Genomic DNA, 25,948 nt, shown 5'->3' with positions numbered 1-25,948 from the left:
ATCATAAAATGGGCTAAGGAAAAGAAGGAAACAAGCATTTAATAAGTGCCTACCATGTGCCAGGTCTGTGCCAAGTGCTTTACAATTATCTCACTTAGTCCTTGTGATGTACATGCTATTAGTATCCTTTTTACAGTTGAGGAAACTGAGGCATTCCAAGAGATGAAATCATCTGCCCAGGATCACCAATGGAATTTGAACTACTTCCTGCTCTATCTGCTGCACCATCTTACTATCCTGAAGGGAAGATATTTGGGAATAAAGCAGGAAAGATAAGCTAGAGCCCGATCATGAGGGACTTTAATTGACTGAAGGCTTTGAATTTAATCTTAGAGGTCCTTGAAGCTACTAGACCCTGGAGGTTCCTGGTGGTTGTAGTTGAGTGAATAGAAAGCGATAGATGTGAGATGGGAACTGACCTGACTTGGCAACTGATTGGATATGGTCTGAGTAGGTAGGGGGAGTTACTCCAAGGCTGAGATCTGGAGTCACTAGGAAGATGGTGGGACCCTGAACAGAAGTAGACATATTAAGCAAAGACACACAGTAGGGAGGTGCTTAACAAATATTTGCTGGCTTTGACGGAAAAATAACGATTCTGTTTTGTACTTGAGTTTGAGGTGCCAGTGGGAAACTCAGCTGGAAATGTCCCATAGGTCCTCTAGGTTAGTGCTGTGGGAATGAAGCTCCAGGGAGATATTGGTACCCAGCCCACATCTGCAGAACTGGAGTCAGTTGTAGAATGAGTATTTTACTGTGTTATTTGTAATTTTTTTAATAATCATATTTTCTTTATTTTGACATTAATTTTTTAAAAGTTTGGTGGAAGTTGCTAAGGTTTTAGCTCAATACAAGGAGTTTTCTAATTGTCTAATTTGTCCCAAATGGGACAAAATGGGAAGGCTGGGAGTTCTTCTCAAGAGGTCGTCAAGCTTTGGGGTTGGATGACTCCAGCTGGGCTCCCAGGCTTCTTCCAGCTCTGACATTCTGCCATTTGGTGTCTGAAGCGCTTCTCCCATGGTTTTGACAGGGCAGAACACACACCTTTCTAACTTGTGCTGGAAACCAGGCCCTGGGAGGTGGGTGAGGGAGCTTAAAGAAGCCTGGGGTGGGAGCCCCCCGGAGAGTTGTGAAGGTAAAAGAGAAGAGGGAATATGATCAAGATGCCTCAGTTTCCTCTACCTGGAAAACAGGATTTATCATCATTAGGCCCCACAGTGGCACAAGGACTTACTCTGGACCTTCCATGTATTGGCTGTGACCTCATGCCCACTGGTCTACTCCCTTTACTCCCCTCCCTGGCCATCAAGCCCTGTGGCTTGTGCTTATTGTCTATGGGCAGCCATGTTAGACTGACTATTGAGTTGTCCTGAGCTTGTAGTTCACTGAAAACTCCAGCTCTTTATCAGACAAACTCTTGCCCTTGTTTTCCAGCTATTTCCAAGCCTGGCGTCATTTAGTATTGACCATTCTAAACCTCTGGGTCAGGTTATGGACCCTTTGAGCCATCCAGATGAGGTAGGAACTGAGGGCAGCCTTTGTTCCTCACTTCCACCCAGGGACGGGGAAGGGCTGCCAGTGGTCCCTCAAGGACTGGTAGACAGCCTTCCACTACCATCTTAGGTCCTGCTTTGGAGGGGATACAAGCAGAAAGGGGAATGAGTCCTTCTCAGGGGTACCCTCTTTCCCAGGATCTTCACTGATCCAGCTGAGTTGACCGACCCTCAGGGACAAGACTGGAAGACAGCTGGGAATCAGATCCCCCATGCCAGGCAGCAGGGTCTTCTGAGCTCTCCCTGGGCCCACCAGGAAGCAGCGCTGCCCACAGGGATGCCAGGGGATCAGCTGACCAAGGACAAGGAGGGCACCTCTGTGGGCCCCGGACCCAGTGCCCTGGAGTACCCCCGGAGACTGGCCCTCAGAGGAGACCACATTCTGGGTGCAGATCCCAACACTCTCCACCAGCAGGTGAGGCTGGGAAGGAAGCATCCGATTGTAGGGGTATGGCCAGCTGAGTTATAGTTCCATTGACCTGTATGCTTTAACCTTTGACATCACAAGAGATTGACAAAGTGGGAAAGGTGCTAGATTGGGAAGCAAAAGATCTGAGTTTTAATCCCACCTTGGCCACTTTTTACATAATCTTAGATACACACATAACCCTCCTTGGGACTCAGTTTCCTCATCTGTCAAATGAAAAGACTAGATCATACCCGAGTTCCTCCCCAACTCTGAAATGTGTGGAAGATTTAGTAACGTGAAATGTCTTTAGAAAGGTTTCCGTTCAAAAGGGTTAAAAGAAAGCTAGACATTTGAAAAAGTGACTCGATTAATTTGGAAAATTCACACATGAATGGCTGGAAAAATTGGATATCACCGGTGGGTTTTGCTCCATTTCATCTGTATTCTGTTTACAAAACAACCTTTTTTGTTACATTTTTTTGTTTTTATTAAAATAGCTTGTCTTTACATCACCTTAATTTCTGACTCTCCCCCACCTTCAAACCAGAGAACTCTCCTTTTAAATAAAAATGAGGAATAATAACTCCGCCAAACTAAGCAACACATTGACAGAGTCACATAGGTATAGTCAGTGTTCCATACCCATAGTTTCCCTTCTCTACAAATGAGTTTGTAGGTTTCACTGTGTTCATTTTACAGGTAGGGAAATTGAGGCTCCAGGGGCTCATGGGATCCTAGATTTTGAGATGGAAGGTCACACAGGTAGGAAATGGCAGAGGCAGGGATTTGAATCTGGGTGGTCTTAACTCCAAATTTAGATCTCTTTCTACTGCACCACCATATTGAACCCTATCAAGTGACTTGAAGTCACATGGTTAGCCAATATTTATATAGCACCTACTATGTGCCAGGCACTATGCTAAGCACTTTATTATTCAGTTTTAAAAATTAAAATATTTAAACATTATTTCAGTTAGAATTAAGGTCTAGAATCAGAGTTTCTCCTTCCTAGCTCCAGGCCATTTCCTCTTATACCCTGACACTAGCAAAGCACACTAGCAGGTTCCACCCTATCCCCCAGACAGAAAAAATGGAAGCCCCTGGGATTTAGAAACCTCACACTCTGGCTAGAGAGGAGATGAAAGGAGATTGCCTCAGATCATCCGCTGGCTCCCTGCCAGGCTTCCCTTAGTGTCCCAGAGAAACACAGGTGTGGATTATGGAACTTGAACCATCCCCACTGTGTAAATTCTGGGGCCCTGCTATTGGGAGCAAGAGGGGAGCACTCGAACTGGTTTGCTCTGACCCCGAGAGCAAGGAATTCCCTCATTTAACAGATGGGAAAACTGAGTCCCAGAGCAGACATTCAGTAAATGTCTGAGGTCCCACACTTGACTCTGTCACTCCCTTAATCCCCGGTGAGTTCAGTCTGCCAGGCTGGCCTAAGCCCAGTTGATGCTGCTCCCTGGCCTGGGTTCAGAGGTTCCCTCAGTTAAGGTTTCCCCTCCCTCTCTGCTTTCTGTCAGGCCGGCAACTACTGGAGGAGGGCCACAACCTTGGCTCTGGACAAGAGGAAATCCCACAGCCGCATCGGACGGAGGAAGATGTCAGCGATTCTGGGTAAGGAGGGCTGCTCTGGCTTAGTTTTTGATTCTCTCTGGAAGAGGAAGGGAAGAAGCATTTATTAAGCACCTGTTATATACCAGGCACTGTGCTAAGTGTGATCTTCACAACAGCTCTGGAAGATGGGCAGTTATCTTTATCTTACAGTTGTGGAAACTGAGGCAGACAGCAGATAAATGACACAGAATCAATAATAATAGTTTTCTTACAGTTATGGAAATGAAGGCAGACAGTGGACAAATGACACAGAATCAATAATAATAGTTTTCTTACAATTATGGAAACGGAGGCAGACAGCAGACAAATGATACAGAATAATAATAGTTATCTTACAGTTATGGAAACCGAGGCAGACAGTGGACAAATGATACAGAATCAATAATAATAGCTATCTTAAAGTTATAGAAACAGAGGCAGACAGTGGACAAATGACACAGAATCAATAATAGTTTTCTTACAATTATGGAAACGGAGGCAGACAGCAGACAAATGATACAGAATAATAATAGTTTTCTTAAAGTTATGGAAATGGAGTCAGACACTGGACAAATGACACAGAATAATAAGAGCTAAAGTTTATGTAGCATTTACTACAGACCAGAAAGTGGTTCAGTTTCCTGGCACGGCGCTAGAACACTGCCCAGGTTTCCCAGGCATACAACAATGAGATCAGCACAATGGCTCCACAGCCCCTCGATTGGGGAGGTCAGTCTGATCCCTCTCCTCTCCCACACTCCCTCGGAGCTTCCTAAACCCTGATCTAGCCGGCAATGTGTGTGTCCATCTCATTACCAATGAGGACATCCCTGGAAAGAATCCTGCCAAGGTAAGAGAACTTCTCCACAGCATCCAGAACTCTGTCATTTGCTGGGACTGATGGTTCTACCTGTGGATGGTGTGGTTCTGGCTGACGGAGGGCCTGTGCTTTCTTAGTATTATTAGGCCAAAATGAGCATAGACAGGAAAAATTGATCCCAACTCACTGTGTCTCAGCTTCAGAGGCTGCACTGAGTGACAATCATCTGCAAACAAAAAATCATGCTCCAACTCTCCCTGCACTTTAGCTTGGGCTTGTGGCCTTTTCTAGTCGAAGAATTCCCCTTCAGCACGGTAGCTGACTTTGAGCCCATGTTTCTCTTCATTAAAAGCATTTGACGATGTGGTTTTTTAAAAAGCACGGGAGCCTTGTTTCCCTGCACTGTGACTGACTGGGAAAGCTCAGGAGCGTGGTCCATCATCCAGACTCGGGGCAAGCTGGCCAGTGTGAAACTGATGGACTTCACTGATTAACTTGTGGGCAACCCAATTCTGACATAACTTGAACCCTGACAGGAGAAGGTATCAGACATGGAGACCCTTTCTCAAATTAAACGGCCAAGCACTCCAACTCTGCACAGCCCACAACTCCGCTGGGCTGGTCCTATTGTTCGAATGCCAAATGTACGTTTGCCAAAAAGATTATTCTATGGACAGCAAGCACAACGAGGCGGTCAGCAAAAGTATACGAGGATTCCCTCATGGTCTCACTTAAGAACTTTAGAATTAATTGGGGGCAGCTGGGTGGTGCAGTGAATAAAGCACCAGCCCCAAAGTCAGGAGAACCTGAGTTTAAATCTGATATGAGACTTAACTCTTCCTCGCCATGTGACACTGGCAAGTCACTTAACCCCAATTGCCTCAGCAAAAAAAAAAAAAAAAATTGATTACATGTCATGGGAGACACTGGCACAGGACTGCCCAGCATGGCGTGCCCTCAGCAGAGAAGGGGCTGTGTGTATAAAACAGAATGGAGTTAGTTTAGAAGAAATGAGAGATGTGCAAAGTTAGAGAAGCTCCCCAAATCTTCATAGGGACTATTTGTGTCCAACCTGTGGCAGAGCATTCCGAGCTCATCAGCCACAATTGGACACACTGGAACTCAATTCTAACATGGTGATGTCTTTTTGGTAACATACCAGGCACTGTGCTGAACACATTTCAATTATCATCTCATATGATCCTTATTACAATGAGGAGTATTGGAAAAGGAGCTATTATCCCATTTTACAGGTAGGGAAACTGAGGCAAGCAGTGGTTAAGTGTCATTTCCATGGTCACACAACTAGCAGCTAAAACTGGATTTGAACTCAGGTTCTTCTGACTCCAGACCCAGCACTCTTCACTGTACCAGCTGCCTCTAAACATTCAGGAAGACCTTCCCCACTTTATGAATTATGCAGAGAGGTTTGTGTAGACCTCCCAGAGTGGGACAGGACCTCAGAGGCCTTCTCTGTGATATCCCTGCCCAGCTATGTCCAGTGATCTGCTCCCTGGCCTGTGCTCAAGGTCCCCTCAGGTAAGGTTTCCCCTTCCCTTTCTGATTTCTCTCAGGCCAGCAACTACTGGACAAGGGCCACAGCCCTGGGGAGGAAACCCCGCAGTAGCCAAGCTATCTCCCCAGGTTCATAGATTTAGAGCCGACAGGGTCCTTGGAGGTCAGCTGGCCCAGCTCCCTCATGTTACAGACGGGGAAACTGAGACCCAAGGCAGGGAAGTAGTTTGCTCAAAATGAAAGATCCAGGATTTGAACCCACATTCTCTCCAATCCCAAAGGTCTTGGTTCTATCCCAGAATATTTCAAGTTTTAATTGCTTTGGTTGCCTTTTTTTTTTTTTTTTTTTTTTTTTTGCAAACTTCAACCATAGTTCATAGTCCCATCCTTTGGGGACCAGCAGAAAAGGGATAATTCAAATAATTGAGGAAATTACCGAGCACCCCGAGTCTGCTCCTCACTAGGCAAAACATCCCTCAGTTTCTTCATCCAGTCTTGCCATGATTTCTGTTATCTCTGTTGTTGTTCAATTAAATAAACCCTATTTGCTGAAAGTCGGTGGCAATCTTCGTTCTGTAGTTGGAGCCAAAACAGGAGTTGGTCAGTGGCACTCTGCCCCTGATTCCTTCCCGTGCTTACCTTCTCTTCCCAGGTGGCCCAAAGCAGAGCTTTCTGCTGCCTTCTTTCCCGTGTTTGCCTCTCCACTGTAGACGGAACAGCCAGGAGAAGCCGGGGAAGGCTCCTAGAGAGCCAGAAGGCAGTGCCCGGACCCCCAGGATCCCCAGGAGCAGAGGACACCCAAGAGCAGCAGAGGAAACATGGCTAGAGTAAGAGCATGTCCCCTAGAACCCCAGAATTTTACTCGGAAACCATCTAGCTCAGTCTGTGACTAAGGAAGGATCCTCTTTACAACAAAGTCATCATCTAAGTCTTGATTCAAAGGCCAAAGAGTGACAGAGAGCTCACTCCTTATGATACAGTGGAAAGCAGACTGGTTCTGGGCTCCGAGAAGCTGGATTCAAATTCTACCTTTGGTTCTTAACCTGTGAGACTCTGGACTAGGATCAATTTTTTTCCATCTGTAGCATGAGGAAGCTGGACTGGATGGCCTCTACTGGCTCTAGAGTTAACTTTCCTTTTTGGATAGATCTGATTGTCAGGAAAGTGTGTGTTCCTTATGAAAGCCTCTTTGTAATTTTTGCCCATTGGGGCACAAGACATGTCTAATCTCTGTTCCCTGAAACAGCCGAGAAATAGCTTTTTCCCATTCCTCTCAATGCTAAACATCCTCAAATCTTCCAACACTTCTTCCCATGGCATAAACTCAGGGCCCTTCACTATCCTGGGGAAAATTAGCGCAACTTCAACAAAGCAACTTGCTTATTAAAATGGAGGATGTGGCAAGACCAAGAGTAGAACCCTGTTCACAAACTGATCAATTTAAAACTAAAGGGAATCTTAGAAGTCAACCCCTTGTTTTAAGTTTGTTTTTTAATTTTGGAAAGGTTTCTTGCTGCCTTTTGTTTTTATTTTGAATTTCCTTACTGGAGATACTCCTCTCCAGGGGGCCTTCCTTCAAAATAAAAAACAATTCATGGAAGCCAACGTTTGGACATAGGCATGGGGCCTTGACAAGAGACTTTCTTGCCAGGAGAAAGTACCTCCAGAGGTGGAGACACAAGGTATTGCTTCGAAGGTTTCACGGCCAGCGGAGGAGAAGGAGGCTGGCGGAAGTCTGGCAATGCTGGGTAGGAGCCCAGGAATCAGAGCAGCTGGGTCGGACATTGGTGAGCCTTGGTGGAAAGGATCATTGAATTATAGTATCATAGGTCAGAAGGGACCCAGCATCATTTATTTTAGGTCGACCAGCTCCAATTCCAGTTTTTTGTGTGTTTTTAATATTTTTTCCCCAGTTGCATGTAAAAATAATTTTCATATTCATTTAAGAATTGAGTGCCAAATTCTTTCCCTCTTCCCTCCCCGATTTGAAATGGGTAATGCACGTGCAGCCGTGCAAAAACTTATTTCCCTTTCTACTTCTAGTCTTTAAAGGTATCCAATAGGTTCTGTTGGGATGCCACAGGCCTTTTGCACCTGCTGAGGCTCCTCTCATCCCTGCCTGTGCTCCCTAGAACTGCTGGATCAGGATTCGCCCAGGTGATTCCCCCAGGTGAGCTTCCCTCCTGACCTCATGCTGCCCTCGAACAGGTTAGGCAGCGGTGGCTGGAATGGGGCTGGAGGACGTGGCGCAGGCGGTGGCTGCAGCTCCAGGTGGCTCTGCGTTTGCGAGAAGACCACAGCGTCCTCTCTCAGGTACCCATGACAACCAGCTGCTGGCCCTCGGACCAAGGATGCAGGTGCTTCTAGGCCTGCGGTGGGACCCTAGCTTCTTCCTCCCCCAGGACTGTTCCCCTGCAGACCTACTGCCTCTTGCCCCATCCCAACGTGTCCCAGAGAGGATCATTCGCTTCTGTCGAGTTTGTTAAAGGAGTAAAGAAGAAACTTTTGAATTTCAAGCCCCAACTTCTCTCCTCAGACATCACCCAAGATTGCCCTTGTCCAGAAAAGCTCTGCAGGCCCTCCCAGTCCTTCTCCCCACCCCCATCCCAGAGGTCTGGCTAGTGGGAGCCGGCGTCCCCCTTCCCAGGTTCACACCATTCTGAGCAGTTTTCCTCCATACTTTCCCAGATATTCTGGGCTAATGCATTCTGCCCTGGCCGGCTGCCCTCTCAAGGGTGGAGGGGCATTTTATTTAGCTTTCCTAAGGGGGAAGGGCTAGAACTCAAGGACAGCTGTTGCCTCCTCTTAGCATGGACAGGCTGACCCTGAGGCTGGGCAGGGAGCCAGGGACAGGACTATCCAAAGATAGGATTTCATTCCCCATACCCTTCTGCCCTTGGTTTCAGGCCTTTGGAAGATGGTACCAGCGCTGGGCAGCCCGGGTGAAAGGAAGCAAGGGCCAGGGGTCAGCGTGGTATCCCATTAGTCACAGCCTGTAGGAGTAGGGGGCAGGACCTGTCTGCGTCAGGGGAATTAGTCCAGCCCTGCCCCCATCCCATTCTACCCACCAGGGCCCGGCAAAGAAAGTCCAGCAAATTTATCTGATAAAGTTTTAATGAAAAACAGCCTCAGGGCAGAAACCCTGCCTTTGACAGACAATAAAGGACTATTCCTTTCCCAGCCTTCTTCTAGGTCGAGTCTGTGCCCTGCATTGGAGAGCCCAGCCTACTCTGGGCCAGATTTGGAGCAATGTATTTCAGTTTATAGGTGTGACCTTTAACCGGAGGGGACCAGAAACTTGCCATGTGATAGAAAAAACCGAAAACTTGGGGATCCAGAACATAACTACCTTCAAATGCTTTTATGTAGAGAAGGAATGAGCCTCAGAGAGGGGGAGGGGAGAGAAGAGCTGGCTGCCCTGGCTCCAGGGGGATTTAAACTCGCCCCAAAGGCTAGGCGACTGCAGCCCAGACAGACTTCCAAATGGTCTGGGCTTGTAAGCAGAACTTGGGATGCTCTCGCAGGGGTCCTCAAACTTCGGCCCACGGGCCAGATGCTGTAGCTGAGGACGTTTATCCCCCTCACCCAGGGCTAAGAAGTTTATTTAAAGGCCCACAAAACAAAGTTTTTGTTTTTACTATAGTCTGGCCCTCCAACAGTCTGAGGGACAGGGAACTGGCCCCTTATTTAAAAAGTTTGAGGACCCCTGCGAGTCTAAGGGGATCCTGTGTAGGCTGCTGGTCTAAAATGGCCACCAAAATCCCCCCACTGTGATCTGGGGAGCCCCCACCTCTAGGGTCGGTGCTGGCTGGAGTTGGGGGTCACCCTTCCCAGGTTCTGCTTTGCTGCAAGTTTCCTTCTGTCCACCCCGCTTTCCTCCCTAGCCAGGGTTTCTTTCTGCTGACCTAGCACTGGCTCTAAGACAGCTGGTCTCAGTTCTAGAAGGGGAGGGGGTGGGGTGGAGTGGGGGTGGGGAGGGCAGAGAGAGGCCCTTCCCTTAACCCTGTAGCTGCCAGATTGCACGATTGACCCTCGCGGCATGGAAAGTGCTAGTTGCTGATACTCATTCACACACAAGACAAACTTGAGGAGAGGAAGGAAAAAGATGGAGTGGGTCAGACCTGAGCATAGTAGATAAAGAGGTATAAAAAAGCAGCAGATATCAGCCAGGGTCAGTCAAAAGGCCCCCTGAGAGAATGCTGGCGGGCCCAGCAGGGAAGGAAACGAGGGGCCCCAAAGCTGCCCAGCCACGTGACTGGTTCCTTTTGGTCTAGATTGACCCCTTTGCCCTTAAGGGTCATAGCTCTTCTCCTCCTCTACCTCCTATGACCCCTGAAGAGGAAAAAAAAGGGCCCCTATAAATGCTTTGGAGTAGCTTGAAACCCCATAAGGCATTTTGTTTCAAACGGGGAGTCTGGAAACAAAGCAGCTTATGAGGCTAGTGTAGTGCAGAGAGAGCCAGTCCTGGAATCCGGAAGGTGAGAGGGAGAATCCACCTTGAGAGTTTCCAGCCAGTCCAGAAAGTAAAAATGCCAGTAAATATGGCAGCCTCGAGCAAGGCTCCAGGGGAAGGGAAGGATTGCTCCATGGCTGCCCTGACAGCCTAGAGAGGCAGAAGAGTTAGCGCTCACTCTGCTTTCACAGAGGGGGAAACTGAGGCAAAGCCCAGCCTCCCTGGGAGGCGGCGGGGCATTCCCGGGTACGTCTGGGACTGAACCTGCCCGTGGCCAGTTCTTTGGCAGGCCGGCTGGCTCACTCCGGCCCAGTGTTCAGGCTCACTTCCCCTCACCAGGAGAACTGAGCCATTGGTTCTCCACGGCCTGGAGCCGGTATGTTGCAGGACGGAGTTACTCCCCAACAAAAGGGGGAAATAGCATAGGGTGTGGGGGAAATCCCACAGGCCTCGAGTGCGGACTCGGGGCGAATCCAAGCACGGAGGGGTAACCAGTCACTGCCACCCTGAGGAGGCGATGGGAGCCAGGGCGAGGGGGACGGGATGGGATGGAGAAGAGAACACTGGAGAATCCTCGGAGGAGGCGGGGGGACAGGGGAGAGGACGCCTGGGGAGCTCAGGGGTCAGGCTGAGGAGGGCAATGGGGACGGTTCCAGGCCCCTGAGCTTCCCCGTCTCTCACTGAGGGTCAGGCCGGCTGAGGAGCTCAAAGGTGTCTTCTAGGACCTGCCACAAACAGTTGTCCAAGGGGAACTCGTTATCCACTAGGTTGACCAGGTGATAGTTGTCGTGGATATACTGGATGATCATCCGAGAGGGGGATTCCTCTTCATACAGTTTCCCCCATTGCTCAATCCATAGGGCAAAGGCCTCATCCTAGACACACAGAGGCAAGGTCAGTGGGAGCCGGGCCGGGGCTGGACAAGGGGCAGGGCTCGGAGCCCCACATCCCTCCTCTTCTTCGTTGCCCCTTCCCTCCCATCCCCCCACTTGGCGAGATGGCTGAGAGCCCAGAGAGCCTCAGCTAAGGAGTGAACTCCCCTTCTCAAACTGCCCCTTGAGCAGGAAAGGGAGGCCCTGGCAGCCCAAGGAACGCGGCTGACGTGATACATGTGGAAATATGGCTAGAAGAATTGCACGTTTAGCCTAGATTGGATTACTTGCTGTCTAGGGTGGGGGGAGCCGGGGAGGGAGGGAGACACATTTGGAACATGAGCGTTTGCAAGGGTGGATGGGTGTTGAAAACTATCTTTGCCTTTGCATGTACTTGGGAAAATAAAAAGCTACTTTTTGTAAAAAAAAAAAAAAAAAAAAAAAAAAGAAAACAGGGATGGGACTGGCGAGGAAGGTAGGTCAGTTTAAAGCGACTGCAGACAAGTTTTCCCAGCTTGTCAGGTCACGCTCTCCCCAAGCGGAGTCAGAGAAATCACGGAATGTCAGAGCTCCTCACCTGGGACGTCCGGTCATCAGCCATCAATGAGCAGAGCGAGCAAAAGAGATAAACCCAAAGATTTGGGGCGTGGGGAGCGGGGACCACCGAGGGTCTTTACCTTCCAAAACATGAAGCTGACGGGATCCACCACGGTGGGCTGGATGATCTCCCGCCCAGGGAAGATGCCCCAGGTCACGGCGTTGGGCTGGAGGTCGGGGGCGTTGGTGACGTTTTCACCCTGTTGAGGGAGAAAAGGGACGTGGCAGGACTGGGGGGAGAATGCGAGCGGGGACCCTCTGCCCGCGGACACTGGGCCACCGCCGGCACCCCTCACCTTGACGTTGACAATGTGGTAATTGACTCGGAGCTCGTACTTCTTCAGCACCTGGAGAAGAGCCGCCACCGTTTCACCGGAGGTGAAGAACTCCAGATAGGCCTGCGGGAGGATGGATGGGGTCACACACGGCTCCCCGGAACCCCCCAGGCAAGGGCCTGGGGGCCCCCAAAGAAAGCACCAAGGAGGTCCCCAAACACCCAGAAACCAGCTCCGAGGCACGACTCACACGAACACACCCGCAGGAGAAGGTGCTGAAGGGGGGACTGGAGGGTCAGAGCGGGTGGGACTTGCCCCTTCCTCCTAACTGGGGACAACTTTAGGGAAGAAATGGGACTTGAAGAGTCTGGGGAATAAAGGAAGAAAATGACTCCCTGCGGTAGGGACAGAAGGACATCTCCTGCGGATATTTTATGATACCTTGGATTTCTATTTACTTTGAAGTCTCTGGTTTCTTTTTATCCTCAACATGTCTGGGAGGTAGAAGCAGAATCCCTAACTGCAATCTCAATACTGTGAGTAAATCTGTTCCTCACAATAACCCTGTGAGCTAGCTGATATAGATATTGCCCCCACTATACAGAGGAGGAAACTGAGACTCAGTAGGACCAAGTGGTCATGTGGGGGAGTAAATACTGAAGTCAAGGAATCTGGATTCATATCCAGGCTCTATCTCGGGTACTTCTTTCCCAAGCTACACCAGTCTTTATTCCTGACAAAAAAGGAACGGTGTGAGGGAAGAAGGCCCGGGGGAAACAGCCGCTGCTTCCTCCCGAGTGTCCAGCACTCGGGGCCTGAGCCACCAGGGCCCTACCTTCTGGAAGACGTAGCCGCCGCTGGGGCCCCAGCCCACGACGGGGTCGGTGGACGGCTTCCCGTTGATGTTGGGCTGGGAGTTGATGGTGAGGATGCCTCTGCGATTCACCTTCTGCAGCTCCTCCTTCATCAGGCTGGTCTCGGCGGCCAGAGGCTCGTCGTTCCAAGGTAAACAGGTCACCTGGCAATCGGGCAGTAAGATGGTGGGCGCCCAGGGCAGGGACGGGCTTGGCACCCAAGCTCCCCGATCCCCTGGGATCCTCAACCCCGCCCTCGGCACCCAAAGGATCCCCCCCGACCTCTTCTCCGCTCACTGCCCCGGCACCCACTTCTCCGCCTCCCTGGTGCTTCCCAGTCCCATCCTCCAGGAAGCCTCACTTCATCTTCCGGCCCGGTTTCTTCACCCTCACCTGAACCCTCCCTCCCAGGCTCAGTGACCTCTTCATTGCCAGATCCAGTGGCCTTTTCTCAAGGCTCCATCACTGGGCCCTCGCCGCGGCCGCGGACACTGAACCTCTTCTCTGAGCTTGGACTGCTCCCCCTCCTCCCTCCTCCCCCCCGCCCTGGTTCTCGGTCTGCCTGTCTGACCATCCCGTCTCAGGCTCCCTTGCAGCCCAGGACCCACCCATCCTCCCCAGGGCCCTCTTCCATGGACTCAATTCTCATCCCTCTGCTGAAGACTCTGAGCTCTCCTTAACGTAGCCTTTCTCCTGACTCCAGCCTCCCAAACCAGATGTCTCAGACATCTTAAACTCTGTCCAGAACCGGACTTGTCTTTTCTCCAAAAGCCTGCCCCACTCCCAGCTTCCCTAATGCTGTCGAGGGCCCCCCCATGCTCTCAGTGCTCCCCTTCACGCAGGCTCACAACCGGGGGGCAGCTTCAGCAGTTCCCGTGTACAATCCATCGCCAAGGCCCGTGATTTCATCTCAGATTCGGCCCCTTTTCTCCTATGGCACAGCCCCCTCCTTAGGGCAGGTCCTCCTTACCTCAGGCCTGGATTGTCGCTATAGCTGTTAGTGCGTCTGCCTGCTTCAGTCTCTCCTCTTCATTTGGAACACTCCCTCCTTCCCTCCCTCCCTCTCTTCCGTCTCCCTTCTTCCTTCCTACCAAAGCACTTTTTTTTCTCTTTTACACCTCAGAACCCTCCCAAGGTGTCTTGGGGTTAACTCCAGATTTCTTTCTTAAGGATCAGGCCTTAAACCAAAACCACCACCAATACAGACCCCAGGCCAAGCGCATTTGGTCATGGTGTGGGTTCTGAGTGGCTCAGACAGACGATAAGCAGCAGTCCTCTCTGCTCTGGCCAGAAACCCTGAGGGGCTTAGCCTCCCACATTCACTCATTCATTTATTTAGATTTTTTGAACTAGGTGAGAGAGATTGTTTGCTCCATTGCTACCTGACCTTAATGAGTGCAGCCTAGATCACACTGAGCCCCACCGAGGAGCTGAGCTTCAAAGGCCCAGGTCTCCCCCTGCATCCAGGGCCCTCTCAGGGAATCCTGAGCCTTATCTGGCCACTGGACCCTGATGGCTCTGGAGGGAAAGTGAGGCAGGTGACCTTGCCCTCCTTGAAATCTGATTCACTCACATGTCATGGATCACCCCCCTGATGTCAGGGTTCTCTTTGAGAATGAAGGACAAGCAACTTCCCTCCAGCTAGCTTCACTCCAAGGTGATGCTCTTACAACACAGATCAGACCAAGCTCCAGGGGCTCCCGAGCTCCTCCAGAACCAAAGGCAAAATCTTTCCTAACCTCCAGAACCGCCCTGCCCCGACCTTTCCAGGCTCCTTACTCCTTCCTGTCCCTCCCCCCACTCTGCCATCGGGTGACCTGAGCCTCCTGGCCCAGCACAAGCACCCCTGGACTTCAGGCACTTCCCCGCTGTGCCCTCCCTATCCCTAGACCCTTCCCCCTCCTCCTCATCCCCAGCTTCCTTCAGGTCCCAGCTACACTCCCCCCTGCCACAGGAGGCCTTCCCCCAGGTGCCGCTTTCCTATGATTCGTGTCTGTACCGAGCTGTTTGCAGACTGGGAGCTCCTGGAGAGCAGAGATTGCCTTCTGTCTTTCTTGGTATCCCTCCCCCCTGCACTTAGCACAGTGTCTGGCACACAGCAGGGGCCTAATAAATGCTTAGTGATGGCATGTCTGCTCCCCCCCCAGGCATCTCTTCCCAAGGAGCACCAGCAGGGAAGCCCCTTGGCAGCCCCTCTTCCATGGGTGCCCCCTGACCTCCTGCAGCAAGGAGAGTGTGCCCCCTCTGATGCCCAGAGAGAAAGGCCAGAAAAGGAGCTCTGACGCCCGAGCCTGGTGGCAAGCAGGGGGCAGGGTGGGGGTGCGGCGAGGGCTCCCCCCCCACTCACTTTGTGGCCGCTCCCATTGGCTTCTCCAGACAGGTAGTGGGTGAACACCTGGAAGACGCTTTCTTCGCTCGTCAGCTCCTCCCCCCACATCTTCAGCAGCAATTCCTTGGGGGACTTGCTCTTCAGGCAGAAGAGGTAGTAGTCCTTCAGCTCCCCAAAGGCCGGGGACGAGGAGTTTCCCCTGGAGGACGGAGCAACATCTTGGAACAATCCGGAGCCAAGAAGCGCCAGTCTGGGGCACCCAGTTGCCCCGGAGGCTGCCCCCCCAACCCATCTTTGGTTCCCAGGAACTCGGCGATAAACATTCAAGTTCCTTTTCCCTCTGAATCCCCTGGAAAATGGGACTGAGCAGCAATGGACTGCAAAGGCTCCCCTCCTCCCCCTCCCCCTTCCTCCGACTCCCCCCAAGCGCTCACCAGCGGCCATTGGGAAATTCATCCCAGGCCTGCGTGCGGTAGATGTAGCTCCTGGGTCTGGAGGCCCAGAAGATGGGTCGGACATCCTCGACCCGGCGTTTGGGGTGGGCGCTGACGGCCCATGGCAGAGGACGCCTGGAAGGGATGAGGAGATCACTGAGGGGCCGGCCGTCGGAAAGCCGCCCCTGCCTGCTCCATGGCAGAAGGCGCAAGACCCAGTTCTAACCGCTCAGGCAGGCGCCCCAGGCTGGCCCCCATGGCCCAGGAGAGCCTTGTCACCCGCCCAGGAGAGCAGCACGAGTGCCGAGGAGTGCCCTGTCCCCCCCATCTCCCCTCCTCCCCCCGTCCCCCCGCCCCTCCTGTCCCCCTGTCCTCCCCGCCCCCGTCCTTCCCCCCCACACACACACCGGGGCTGGCCCCTGTGGCCCATCCTTGTCACCCGCCCAGGAGAGCAGCACGAGTGCCGAGGAGTGCCCCATCCCCCGTCCCCCCATTCCCCCGTCCCCCTGTCCCCCCCGCCCCCCCGTCCCCTCCCCTGGGCCCGGGCCCCACCTGGGATCTTCGTTCCACATGCCCAGCCTCTTCAGCACCTCCACGGTGGCCACCTCCCGGTTGAGGGTGTAGAAGTGGAGGCCGGGGACCGAGCCGCTGGCCAGCAGCTCCTGGCACATGGCCACGGCCAGATCGATGCCGTAGTTGCGGATGGCAGCATCGTTGTCCTTGATGGGCTCGATCACGTCTTTGATCTCCTGCGGCACCTCCAGCTTGGAGAGCTTCACCAGCTGCCGCAGGGAGTGGTAGCCCTGCCCAGGACAGAGGGGCCGTGAACGCCTCCAGCAGCCTCCCACATGCCCCCAATATCTCGGCCTCCCGAGGAGTGGGAGAAGCCCCAGAAAGCGGCCACAACCCGGGAATCCCTTTCTCCCCATCTCGTTCTTTACTGTTGGCCGGGCCGGCCAGTGCCCTGCCCTGCAGCGTTTCCCCAGCGCTCACGAGATCGAGCTGTGATTACTCAGTTCATTTACCCCGGTTATCACAGCATGGCCGATAATGATCCAACCGCACTCTACAATCGACCTGTGGAGGCCCCTCTGTTCTCACCCAGAGCCACCGTCCCTCTCAGCTGCTGCCTTAGGAAACAGAGGCAACAATCCTCTTGTGGCCAAAAAGTCACAGGGGCAACTTTATTGGTTTTATGGCCTTTTCTGCCTCCTAAAGAGGATGGCCTTTCTTGTCTCATATGATAGATGGGAAGGAGCAAAGAAGGAAGGAAGGAAAGAGAAAGGGAAGGAAGGAAAGAGAGAGGGAAGGAAGGAAAGAGAGAGGGAAGGAAGGAAGGAAAGAGAAAGGGAAGGAAGGAAAGAGAGAGGGAAGGAAGGAGAAAGGGAACGAATGAAGGAGAGAGGGAAGGAAAGAAGGAGAGAGGGAAGGAAGAAAGGAGAAAGGGAAGGAAGGAAGGAAGGAAAGAAGGAAGGAAGGAAGGAAGGAAGAAGAGAGGGAAGGAAGGAAGGAAGGAAAGAAGGAAAGAAGGAAGGAAGGAAGGAAGGAAGGAAAGAAAGAAGGAAGGAAGGAAGGAAGGAAAGAAGGAAGGAAAGAAAGAAGGAAAGAAGGAAGGAAGGAAGGAAGGAAGGAAGGAAATGAACATTTATTAAGCACCTTCTGTGTGCCAGGCACTTGTGTCGAGGTATTTATTTGTTGCTGCTGCTGTTTTTACCTAAACATGATTCATCTGATTCTCATGACAAGTCCTGGGAAGCGGGTCCTGCCATTGTCCCCATTATACCCCTGAGGAAGCAGAGGCACATGGCCGGGATCCCACAGCTAGTCGGTGTCAGAGGCTGGCTTCCTTTGCCAGGCCGGGCACTCTCCCCGCTGAGCCATCCCCCCACCTCTAGATGAAGGGGCCAAGGTACGGGACAAGGCAATGTTTTGGCCATCAAAAAGTCCTTGTCTTGAGCAGCCAGGAGGAGCCCTGGAGACAGAAGGACCTGAGTTCAAATCCAGCTTCAGACACTAATACTCACTAGCTGTGTGACCCTGGGCATGTCATCCTAACCCCGACTGCCTCTCACAACAGCAACAAAGGAACAAAGCCCCCCAGCCCTGTGTGCCCGGCTGGCACCGACAGCCCTGTGGGTACTCACCTGGATGGGGAAGATTCCTGGGAGGATGGGGCACGTGATGCCTATGGCTGCACAGGCTTTGGTGAAATTTAAAAAGGTGTCCGCCTGGAAGAAGAGCTGCGTGATGATGAAGTCGGCCCCCGCAGACACCTTCTCCTTCAGGTGCTGAAGGTCCTCCTCGAAGCTTGCCGCTTCTGGGTGGCCCTTGGGGTAACCTACCGATGGGGAAGCCAATGAGGAGGTGCTCGCCCCCAATCTGGGGAGCCACAGCATCATCAGTCCTCAGAAATCACTTAATCCAACCTGGAATCCAGGCTAGAGTTTCCCACACAGGATTATCTCCAGATCACCATGAGGAGATCAAGAAATAGCGTCAAGAGAAGGGAAGATTTATTCCAGAGAAAAACTATTTAGAAGGAACAAGCTAGCTTTTTCTAGTGTTTTAAAGGTTTGTCATTTTGCCATCTTCCTGATGCCTCATTAGGCGTGCAACGCGATATGCTTTTACTGGATATGTTCTACGTACCGGGGCAGTGCTAGATGCTGGACTTACTTTGTTTTTTCCAAAAGGCAGATTTTAGCCTCCTGCCCTAGAATCTAGCATCCCAGCTTGAGCGGGGAGCTCTGAGCCTCCTGCTCTCACCTTGTCTGGCAGCAGTCTCAGCTACGACCTCTCAGCCTGTATCTGAAAAGCTCTGTGGAGGTGAGACCAAGGGATTTGGTCCCCCCCTAAAACCAGCTTTTCTCCAGACCTCACTACCCCCCTTCTAGGTCGCTGAGGCTCCCATCCTTGATGTTTCCTCCCTAACTTCAGAGAGGCGATGGGATATAGAGCCGGAGAATACAATCCTGCCTCGTGCAGATACTAAACTTGGACAAGTCCCTTAGCCCCTCTGACCTTGAGCTTCCTCAACTATAAAGGAGGGATTAGACTCAGTGCTTTGGGGATTCCTTCCATCTCCAGTCCAAGAATTCTATCCATTCTACTTTCTCCCATCCATCCCTTTCTTTCTATTTCAAGTCAACACAAGAACTCGGCGACAACTGGAGCTGCCCAAAAATGGAGTGGGCTGCCTCCAAAGCCGGCAGCTCATCAGGCTGGCAATGTTCCAGTGCAGACCGGATGGTCTGACTGGCAAGGATGGAGAGAGGAGATACCACAGCAGGCTGGACTGAATGGCCTCTAAGCTTCCTTACTCATCCAAGATGCTAGCAAGCCTGGCCCATCAGGAGGCAGAACCTTACATGGACAGCTTTCTGATCACCTGAGGAGCCTCAGTGCTACCGAGGCAGGATAACAATGATGGGAAAAGACTGACATTATAAGCTGTGCCCCTCAGGCTGCGTGTGGTTCAGAGATGGGCCCTTCGAGTGGGAAGGGTCTGGAAATAGCAGGAGGTTTGACTGAAAGCCAAAAGCTTCCGGGAGCTCATGGCCTCAGAGGATGGACCAGGAAGTTCCAGGGACAGTGAGTGTGAATGAGGAGGAAATAAAAACACCCCTGGGGAAGAAGTGATAGCAGCAGCAGAACTTGCCCCCATGCCCGTTCCCAGACCCTCCAGAGCCAGGTCAGGGCTCTGCTCAGTAAGTTCCCCCTATCTCCCCCATTTGTCTTAGGGGCCATGGACTCACCTGCTACACAGATGTCAAAGTAGTCACCAAACTCACTGCGGATGTGTTTCACCAGGTCCACGGCATGGCTGAAGCCATTTTCTTCTTCCTCCCACTCATCCCCAATGGGATCTGCAAGGTTGGTAGAGAAGCTGTTACCACTGAGCTTCAGCTAAAGGCATTCTGTTCTAGCAGGCCTTCTGCCTCCTTAGGTGACCAGAACCCCATGCCCCCAGCACTGATCTAGTTCTAAAGAACCTGGGCCTTTTCTTCCTAACCCACCCTCCCCTGACCTTCCACCTGTCATCAGCCCCAAATCTCTTGTTTATAAAGTTCTTGGGCACAGTCACCCAGCCAGTAGGAAGACAGCCAAGACTCAAGCTTGCCCCAAATCCTATGCTTTTTTGCTCATTATTATTATTTTTTTTTTACTATAAGCTGTCTTTGAAAAATAAATTCTTTCCCTGATGTGCAACCCAACAAGTTCTCATACTCTAACAAATTTGGAACAGGACCTTCCACTACAGGGTTGCAGAGAAAGCATAAAGACTTGAGTTCTTTCTCAAAGAAAAAGTCCTGATGGACCCAAAAAAGGCAGCTCCCCATCACAAGCACCGGGGGCATACTTGCTATTCTCTCATCTGGGTCAAAGTCCAAGAATTCATCTCCTGATGGTGAAGAATCGGGGCCGGTGGGGAACTGGGCATTGAGGTGGGTAGCTGCTAGGACAAGGGAATATCGGGTACATCCTGGTCTGTCCCAATGCTCTGAACGATGACCCCTGCTCTGTGTCTGTACATGCCTTGTATAGCTCAGTACTGCCCTGGCAATGCTACTAGCAGCAACGGCACCTGAGCATGCTCTGTTCGGGCCTCAGAATGCTCTGGACTTTCAGGGAATGATAAATAACCCTGACTGGGAGAAGAGGAAGATGTGGGCTGAGAACGCAAGTGTCCCAGAGAGCCAGGGCGGACGGAGCCGGCTTCCTACCTCCTCGCAATGCCAAGATATTCTTTAGGCCCAGCCTCTTGGCCTTGTGCAGGTGGCCGGTAATCTCTTCCTGGGTCTGGTGACAGCAAGTCATGTGCAGGACCGTCTCCAGGCCACAGTAGTCTACAGCTGTGTTGGCGATAATCATGGATGAGGTCTCCTTGTCTGAGCCAGGATCCCCTGCCGGGTGCCAGGTTACGTCCACAAAGAGGGGGCCACCTGCCCCCATGCGGTCAAACCTGTGGGGGTATTTTTTGGGGGAGAAGGTCCCTGGAAGTAGCCCTTCATGCATCGACCCATCATTTTCCCACAGGCTGTCTGCACGTGATTTGGGATGGTAACAGCAAGGACGAAGATACCGCTGTCACCTTGCATTTGCACAGACCTTTTGAGTTCTCACATAGCTTCCATACTAGCTTAGGGCAAGGGGAGGGGACTCCCTAGAGCAGGAATGAGATCCTAGAGATTCTCCCAGGGAGGGGAAAAGAGAATTCAGTCCAGCTCAGCCAGAATGAATTAGAAGTCCCCTTGTGAACAGAAGCAGTGCTACAATCATAGTATGTTACTCCTCTTACCCAATCCATTGCCTCTCCCAAGCCTGGATTGCCTAGATCTAAAGATACCACTGCACTGGCATCCAAAAGTTCCTGAGCTTGTAGCTAAATAACAGGGAAAACTTTTTATAAGTCTTAATGAATTCTTTGTGCCTTTAAACTTTAATAACTTGGAATATTATCTGTTAGAAAGGCAAAATGTATGTGGTACACGAAAGTACAATTAAAATTTTGTTTTTGTTTTTGCTGAGGCAATTGGGGTTAAGTGATTTGCCCAGGGTCACACAGCTAGGAAGTGTTAAGTGTCTGAGGTTAAATTTGAACTCAGATCCTAGTCAAGGCTGGTGCTCTATCCACTGTGCCCCCTAGCTGCCCCTAAGGTTTTTTTAAAGAGTATAAATTTCAAAACTGACAGACATCATTTATGATACAGAGGTCAATCTGATTTTCTAGCTCATTGAAAACATCTTCTAAGCCACTAATTAGCTAAATGAAAACTCCAAGTTCCTCCTGAGAATGTGGCCGGAGCAAGTCAAAGAAAGCTCTGAGCTTGTGAACAGGGAGTTTGAGCCTCAGCTCACCTGCCCACCTCCCTCATGGCTGGGGGGCAGACTAGAGGAGGCTGGGCCAATGCAGCCCCCAAGGCCTCAACTCACCTGCCGGCCTCCCTCGTGGCTGGAGGGGCAAACTAGAGGATGCCGGGACAGACTAATAGAGGTCAAGCCAGTGCAGCCCCCAAGGTCTCAACTCACCTAGAGATGAGGTTGACTGCTCCCTGCGCAGTCCGCGGAGGGAAGAACTCCAGGGAGAACCACTTGTCCCCCGATTCTATCCTCCGGTGCATCTTCTCCCGCAGGCGCTCGTGTCGCTCGGCGTCCAGCACGGGAGTGGGACAGCGGGAGCCGTCTTGGGAGCCTTCGCTGCCGCTACTGCTGCCCTCCGAGGAGCCGCTCGTCCTGCCTTCGCTCACCATGGCCGGAGTCCTGCAGCTGGGGACAGGAAGGGGACGGAGCACGTGGAAGTCACCAAGGGCCGGGAAGGACCCAGGCAGCTCCCCTGGCACCCGAGGGGAAGCGAGGTCAGCCAAGAGGGGCACTGAATTTTCCCTTCAGGAGAAAGGAGATGAGAGAGAGGCGCTGACACTGCCCTCCGGAGCTGGAGCCGTCTCCGACCCCGTCTCCGTGCCCCCCTGCTCCCCCGGCTCCATCACCCGCTGGCCCTTTCCTTTCTTCCCCTCAGACACCCCCCGGAAAAACCACCCCCCAGACCATTACTCCGCAGTCCGCGAAAGCCGGGGGACCGAGCTCAGGCTGCGCAGTCCAGCTACCTGATAGAAGGGGGAACGGAGAAGCACACGCTGCCGGTCCGCCGGGACCCCCTTCCCGGAGACCAACAGCCGTGCCCGTGCGGCGGGACCCTGGCTCTGGGATGTAACATGTATGGCAGCTCAGCCGCGACAGCGATGGGCAAGGAGCGGGGAGACAGTCCTTCCAGCTGGGCTGGGCCGGCCGGGGCGGAGCAGTGACAAAGGAAGAGCTCCCAGCAAGAGCCAGGCCCGAGGGGGAGGGGGCAGGGGAGGAGGGGCGGGGCTGAAGCCAGGAGAGGAGGGGGAGGGGCGAGGAAGAGGAGAAACCTCCGGGGGAAAAGCATGTGGTGGGGCCCCGCGAGCTGCCGACCCTGGAGAAGGCTCCTTAAGGCTGGGGGCAGCCGCTCCAAGGAGGAAGCGGCCGGATTGGCCCTTGTCGTTTCCAAGAAACATTTGCTATTTCTTGGAATGATGGGGGGTGGGGAGGAGGAAAGAATCGGAGACGAGGCGCCCAGCCACAGGCCTCGTGGAGCCACCAGAGTCTGTTTGTTTAGGGCACTTTGGGATTGTCCTGGTACCCGAGCGCAAGGCACAGTACCTGGCCCATAGTAACGGACTAATACCCGCCTGCTGATTTGTTGATTTAACCAGTGCCCAGTAAATGTTGGCACACTGCGCCTGAGATCCAGGATTTTTGCCTAAACGTGGCCACAAGTCAGGGACAACCGACAGATTTCAGCCCGACCCCGAGGAAACCCTTCCTAATTCGAGCAGTAGAAGTAGAACACGGAGTGAGTTTCTCAGGAGAAGCCTAAGCCAGAATTTGCTAGGAATAATGGGAAGGGCATTGAGAATAGATAACCAGAAAACTTTCCAGACTCAGGAATCTGTGACTTATTTACAGTGGTTGAATATCAACTATGTATAAAGCCCTCCTGAAGGATCACGGAACCACAAATAAGATCCCTGTGGTCAATTTAATTGGAGATACGAGACCTATACACCTGAAAAAGGCAACATGGACAGGGTGCAGGCCCTAAGAACTCCTAGCTGAAGATGGGTGTGGAAAGCTAAGTCTCTCAGTAAAAGCTGACTGAGTGCTGAAGGAAAAATTCGAAGCAGAGATGGAGGGGATCATCCTGGGAGGGGATCACCTAACTAGTTCCTGTTTTCACAGTGGGAAAGAGTCTCAGGGAGTGCTTAGGGAAGTGCTGAGTTTAGCCCCTGCCTCTGCTCCCATCCTTTAATCCAACCTTACCAGACTGTTGTTAGGAAAGCACCAGCCCTTATCGCCTTCTACAAATGTGCACTATTGCAAACAGGGCTTCCCAGGAGTCAGCTTTCATCTGACACAGACTGAACCCTTTGAATTATCTCCCCACAGACTCACAATCAGCTTTTCCAAATAGGGAAAACAACAACAACAACAACAACTTCTTTGGAATCATATTTGCCTCTCCTTATAAGTCTAACACTTGGCACATACATAGTAGGTACTTAATAAATAAATGCCTGTTGACTTAACTCCCATATTTGGTACCTCTCAATGAACTATGATACAAAGTAGAAAAAGTTTGTGGAACTGTAGCTTCCCTCCCTCCCAACTGCACTTTCCTAGTTACCTCGGCTCACCCAGCTTTGCATGAAGTCTCATGTGCAATTATTATTCACTCGGGAAATGCGCAAAGTTGCATCATGAATGGTACCGATTCTCTCTGTTTCCTGTCTATTTAAAATAAAGCCACGTCCCAACATAGCGCTATATGCAGGCGTGTGCTGGTAAATGTTTAACAACCAGTTCTTTTAAAAAATGCATCCACAACATCCTCGGGTTTCAGCTGCATCGGGAGCATTTTCTCCAGCACTTTCTGGAGTCTGGAAGTCCATACAGCAGTAATTCAAGCCCTGATTGGTAGCATTTCCCTTTCTGAGGTGATGAGCTGGCTCTAGCACGCACCCCACGTGTGTAATTGGAATTTTCATGGGCACCTCTCCTCAGCGGGGATGAGCTTCCCGGTTGCTGGGGACTTACAGCAGAGAGCTAACGCCTGCTGCCAGGTGCCAGGGGAGGAGCCTGGCTTACGAGACCCAAACCCAGCAGGTTTTAATAACTTCTGGGTGCCGAGAGCAATGCGAAGATAAGGGTGAGAGCATGGTCACGTGGGGGCAAATGTACACATCCCCACACTGGCCGGCTCCACAACAGTGAGAAGCCAACGCCAGCTGCCTTGCTTGGGAATGGGGGACTAGGGGACCCTTGGGGACAAGGCAGAGCGGGCGGAGTGGGCCGCGTTCCAGGCTTTTCAGGGCAGCTGATAACAGCTGTGGAAGCTAACAGAAAGCACAGCTGCACGGTTCAGGCAGAGCCACTGCGCTGGGGGCGGAGAGCGCTGAATTCAGATCTAGCCTCAGCACTCGGACAGCTACACGACCCTAGGCAAGTCACGTGAGTGCTTACCTCAGGAAGACCAGCCCCTCCCTCAAGGCTGTGGGGAGGAAGATGAAATTAGGCTCCCGGACACTCAGCACCGCGCTTGGCACCTAGTGTGTACCACCCCAAGGCTCATTCTTTTCCCAATCAGTCAGTGAGGATTTATTAGGAGCCCACGAGGCCCTAACACAGCACTGAGTGCTGAGGACAAAAAGGGCCCAAATAGTCTGTTCTCGGGAGCCCACAGCCCAAGCACACAGACGGTCATTTGTCGGCCGAGAAATCCATCAGGCAGTCAGAAGGAAACGCCAGCTCGGGAGAAGGTGCTGGGAAGGAGGGGCAGCCCGGCGCTGGGAGGGGTGCTCCCCACGAGCCGCTCCGGGAGCCCAAGAGCGCGGGACCAGGAGGGCCAGTCAGAAGCCCCAGATCCCTGGAAGGGTCCGGGTCTGGGCAGGGGCACGGAAGGGGGAGAGGGGGGAAGGAGAGAGATGGCCCCCGGAAGCACTGGGGGTGGGGGTGGGGGAGCAGCCTGGGGGGGAGGTAGGGGTGTGTGTAATGGAAATAACAGGTGGGGGGATCGTAGGGGACACCAAGGGGGAGGACAGGCAAGGGGAGGAAGGAGTGGGGTGCCCGGTAAAGGGCCCAAGCACCAGAGGCAAGGCTGGGGGACCATGGGGAGACAAGGCGGGTGGGGGAGGATCACGAGGAGACAAGCGCTGGGGAAGAGACTAGGGGATGGGGGGGAGACGAGCGAGGGGAAGAGGCTGGGAGATCGTGGGGAGACGAGCGCAGCGAGAGGCTGGAGAGGATCGTGGGGAGAAAAGTATGGGGATGAGGGGGGATCGTGGGAAGACAAACACTAGGGAGCAGCTGGAGGGGATCGTGAGGAGAAAAGTACAGGGGAGAGGTTAGGGATCGTGGGGAGACGAGCACCGAGTGGGGGTGGGGTGAAGGATCCGGCGAGGACAGCGTGGGACAAGGCATCCTCCCTCCTTCCTCCTCCCTCCTCCCTGCGCCCTCCTCCCTGCCCGACGGGCCTCACCTCTCCCGCAGCCTGCAGTCTCGCACCGCCACCGTAGCCATGACCGTGGGAAGGTGGGCGGGAGGCTAAAGAGCCCGCAGGTCCCGGGGCGGGGAGGAAGAAGGAGCCCGTCCCCTCGCCCCAGGAGCACCGCCCTCTGTTTTCCCTTTCTCCTCCCACTTCAGCTCAAGCCCCACCCTTT

At 52.5% G+C, this 25,948-nt stretch overlaps 2 protein-coding genes across 3 annotated transcripts in view; one reads left to right on the top strand and one right to left on the bottom strand.

Annotated features, from left to right (window-relative positions):
- Positions 1-9,076, top strand: part of LOC127555866 (uncharacterized) — a 16,400-nt gene extending 7,324 nt beyond the window's left edge. The window contains exons 4-9 of the mRNA XM_051988537.1: positions 1,692-1,968; positions 3,489-3,582; positions 6,549-6,723; positions 7,548-7,683; positions 8,105-8,209; positions 8,803-9,076. Coding sequence (XP_051844497.1) covers positions 1,831-1,968; positions 3,489-3,582; positions 6,549-6,723; positions 7,548-7,683; positions 8,105-8,209; positions 8,803-8,895 — 741 coding nt within the window. The 5' untranslated portion in view covers positions 1,692-1,830 and the 3' untranslated portion in view covers positions 8,896-9,076. The remainder of the gene's footprint in view (positions 1-1,691; positions 1,969-3,488; positions 3,583-6,548; positions 6,724-7,547; positions 7,684-8,104; positions 8,210-8,802) is intronic.
- Positions 8,993-25,948, bottom strand: MTHFR (methylenetetrahydrofolate reductase). Of its 2 annotated transcripts, none has more exons than XM_051988535.1 (12): positions 25,768-25,948; positions 21,741-21,977; positions 20,435-20,673; positions 19,466-19,576; positions 17,855-18,048; positions 16,263-16,513; positions 15,711-15,845; positions 15,295-15,475; positions 12,929-13,111; positions 12,115-12,216; positions 11,899-12,018; positions 8,993-11,224 (listed from the first exon to the last, which is right to left on the bottom strand). In XM_051988535.1, exons 1-12 carry the CDS (start codon positions 25,806-25,808, stop codon positions 11,027-11,029), a joined length of 1,992 nt encoding a protein of 663 aa, XP_051844495.1. In that variant the 5' UTR covers positions 25,809-25,948; the 3' UTR covers positions 8,993-11,026. The 2 variants fall into 2 exon arrangements, with proteins under 2 accessions (XP_051844495.1, XP_051844494.1); XM_051988534.1 differs by lacking the exon at positions 25,768-25,948 and adding an exon at positions 22,316-23,051.

This window comes from Antechinus flavipes, chromosome 3, assembly GCF_016432865.1.
Source record: "Antechinus flavipes isolate AdamAnt ecotype Samford, QLD, Australia chromosome 3, AdamAnt_v2, whole genome shotgun sequence".
Lineage (NCBI taxonomy): Eukaryota > Metazoa > Chordata > Mammalia > Dasyuromorphia > Dasyuridae > Antechinus > Antechinus flavipes.
Note: the sequence above shows the minus strand (reverse complement) of the source record. Positions and strands in the feature narration are given on the sequence as shown.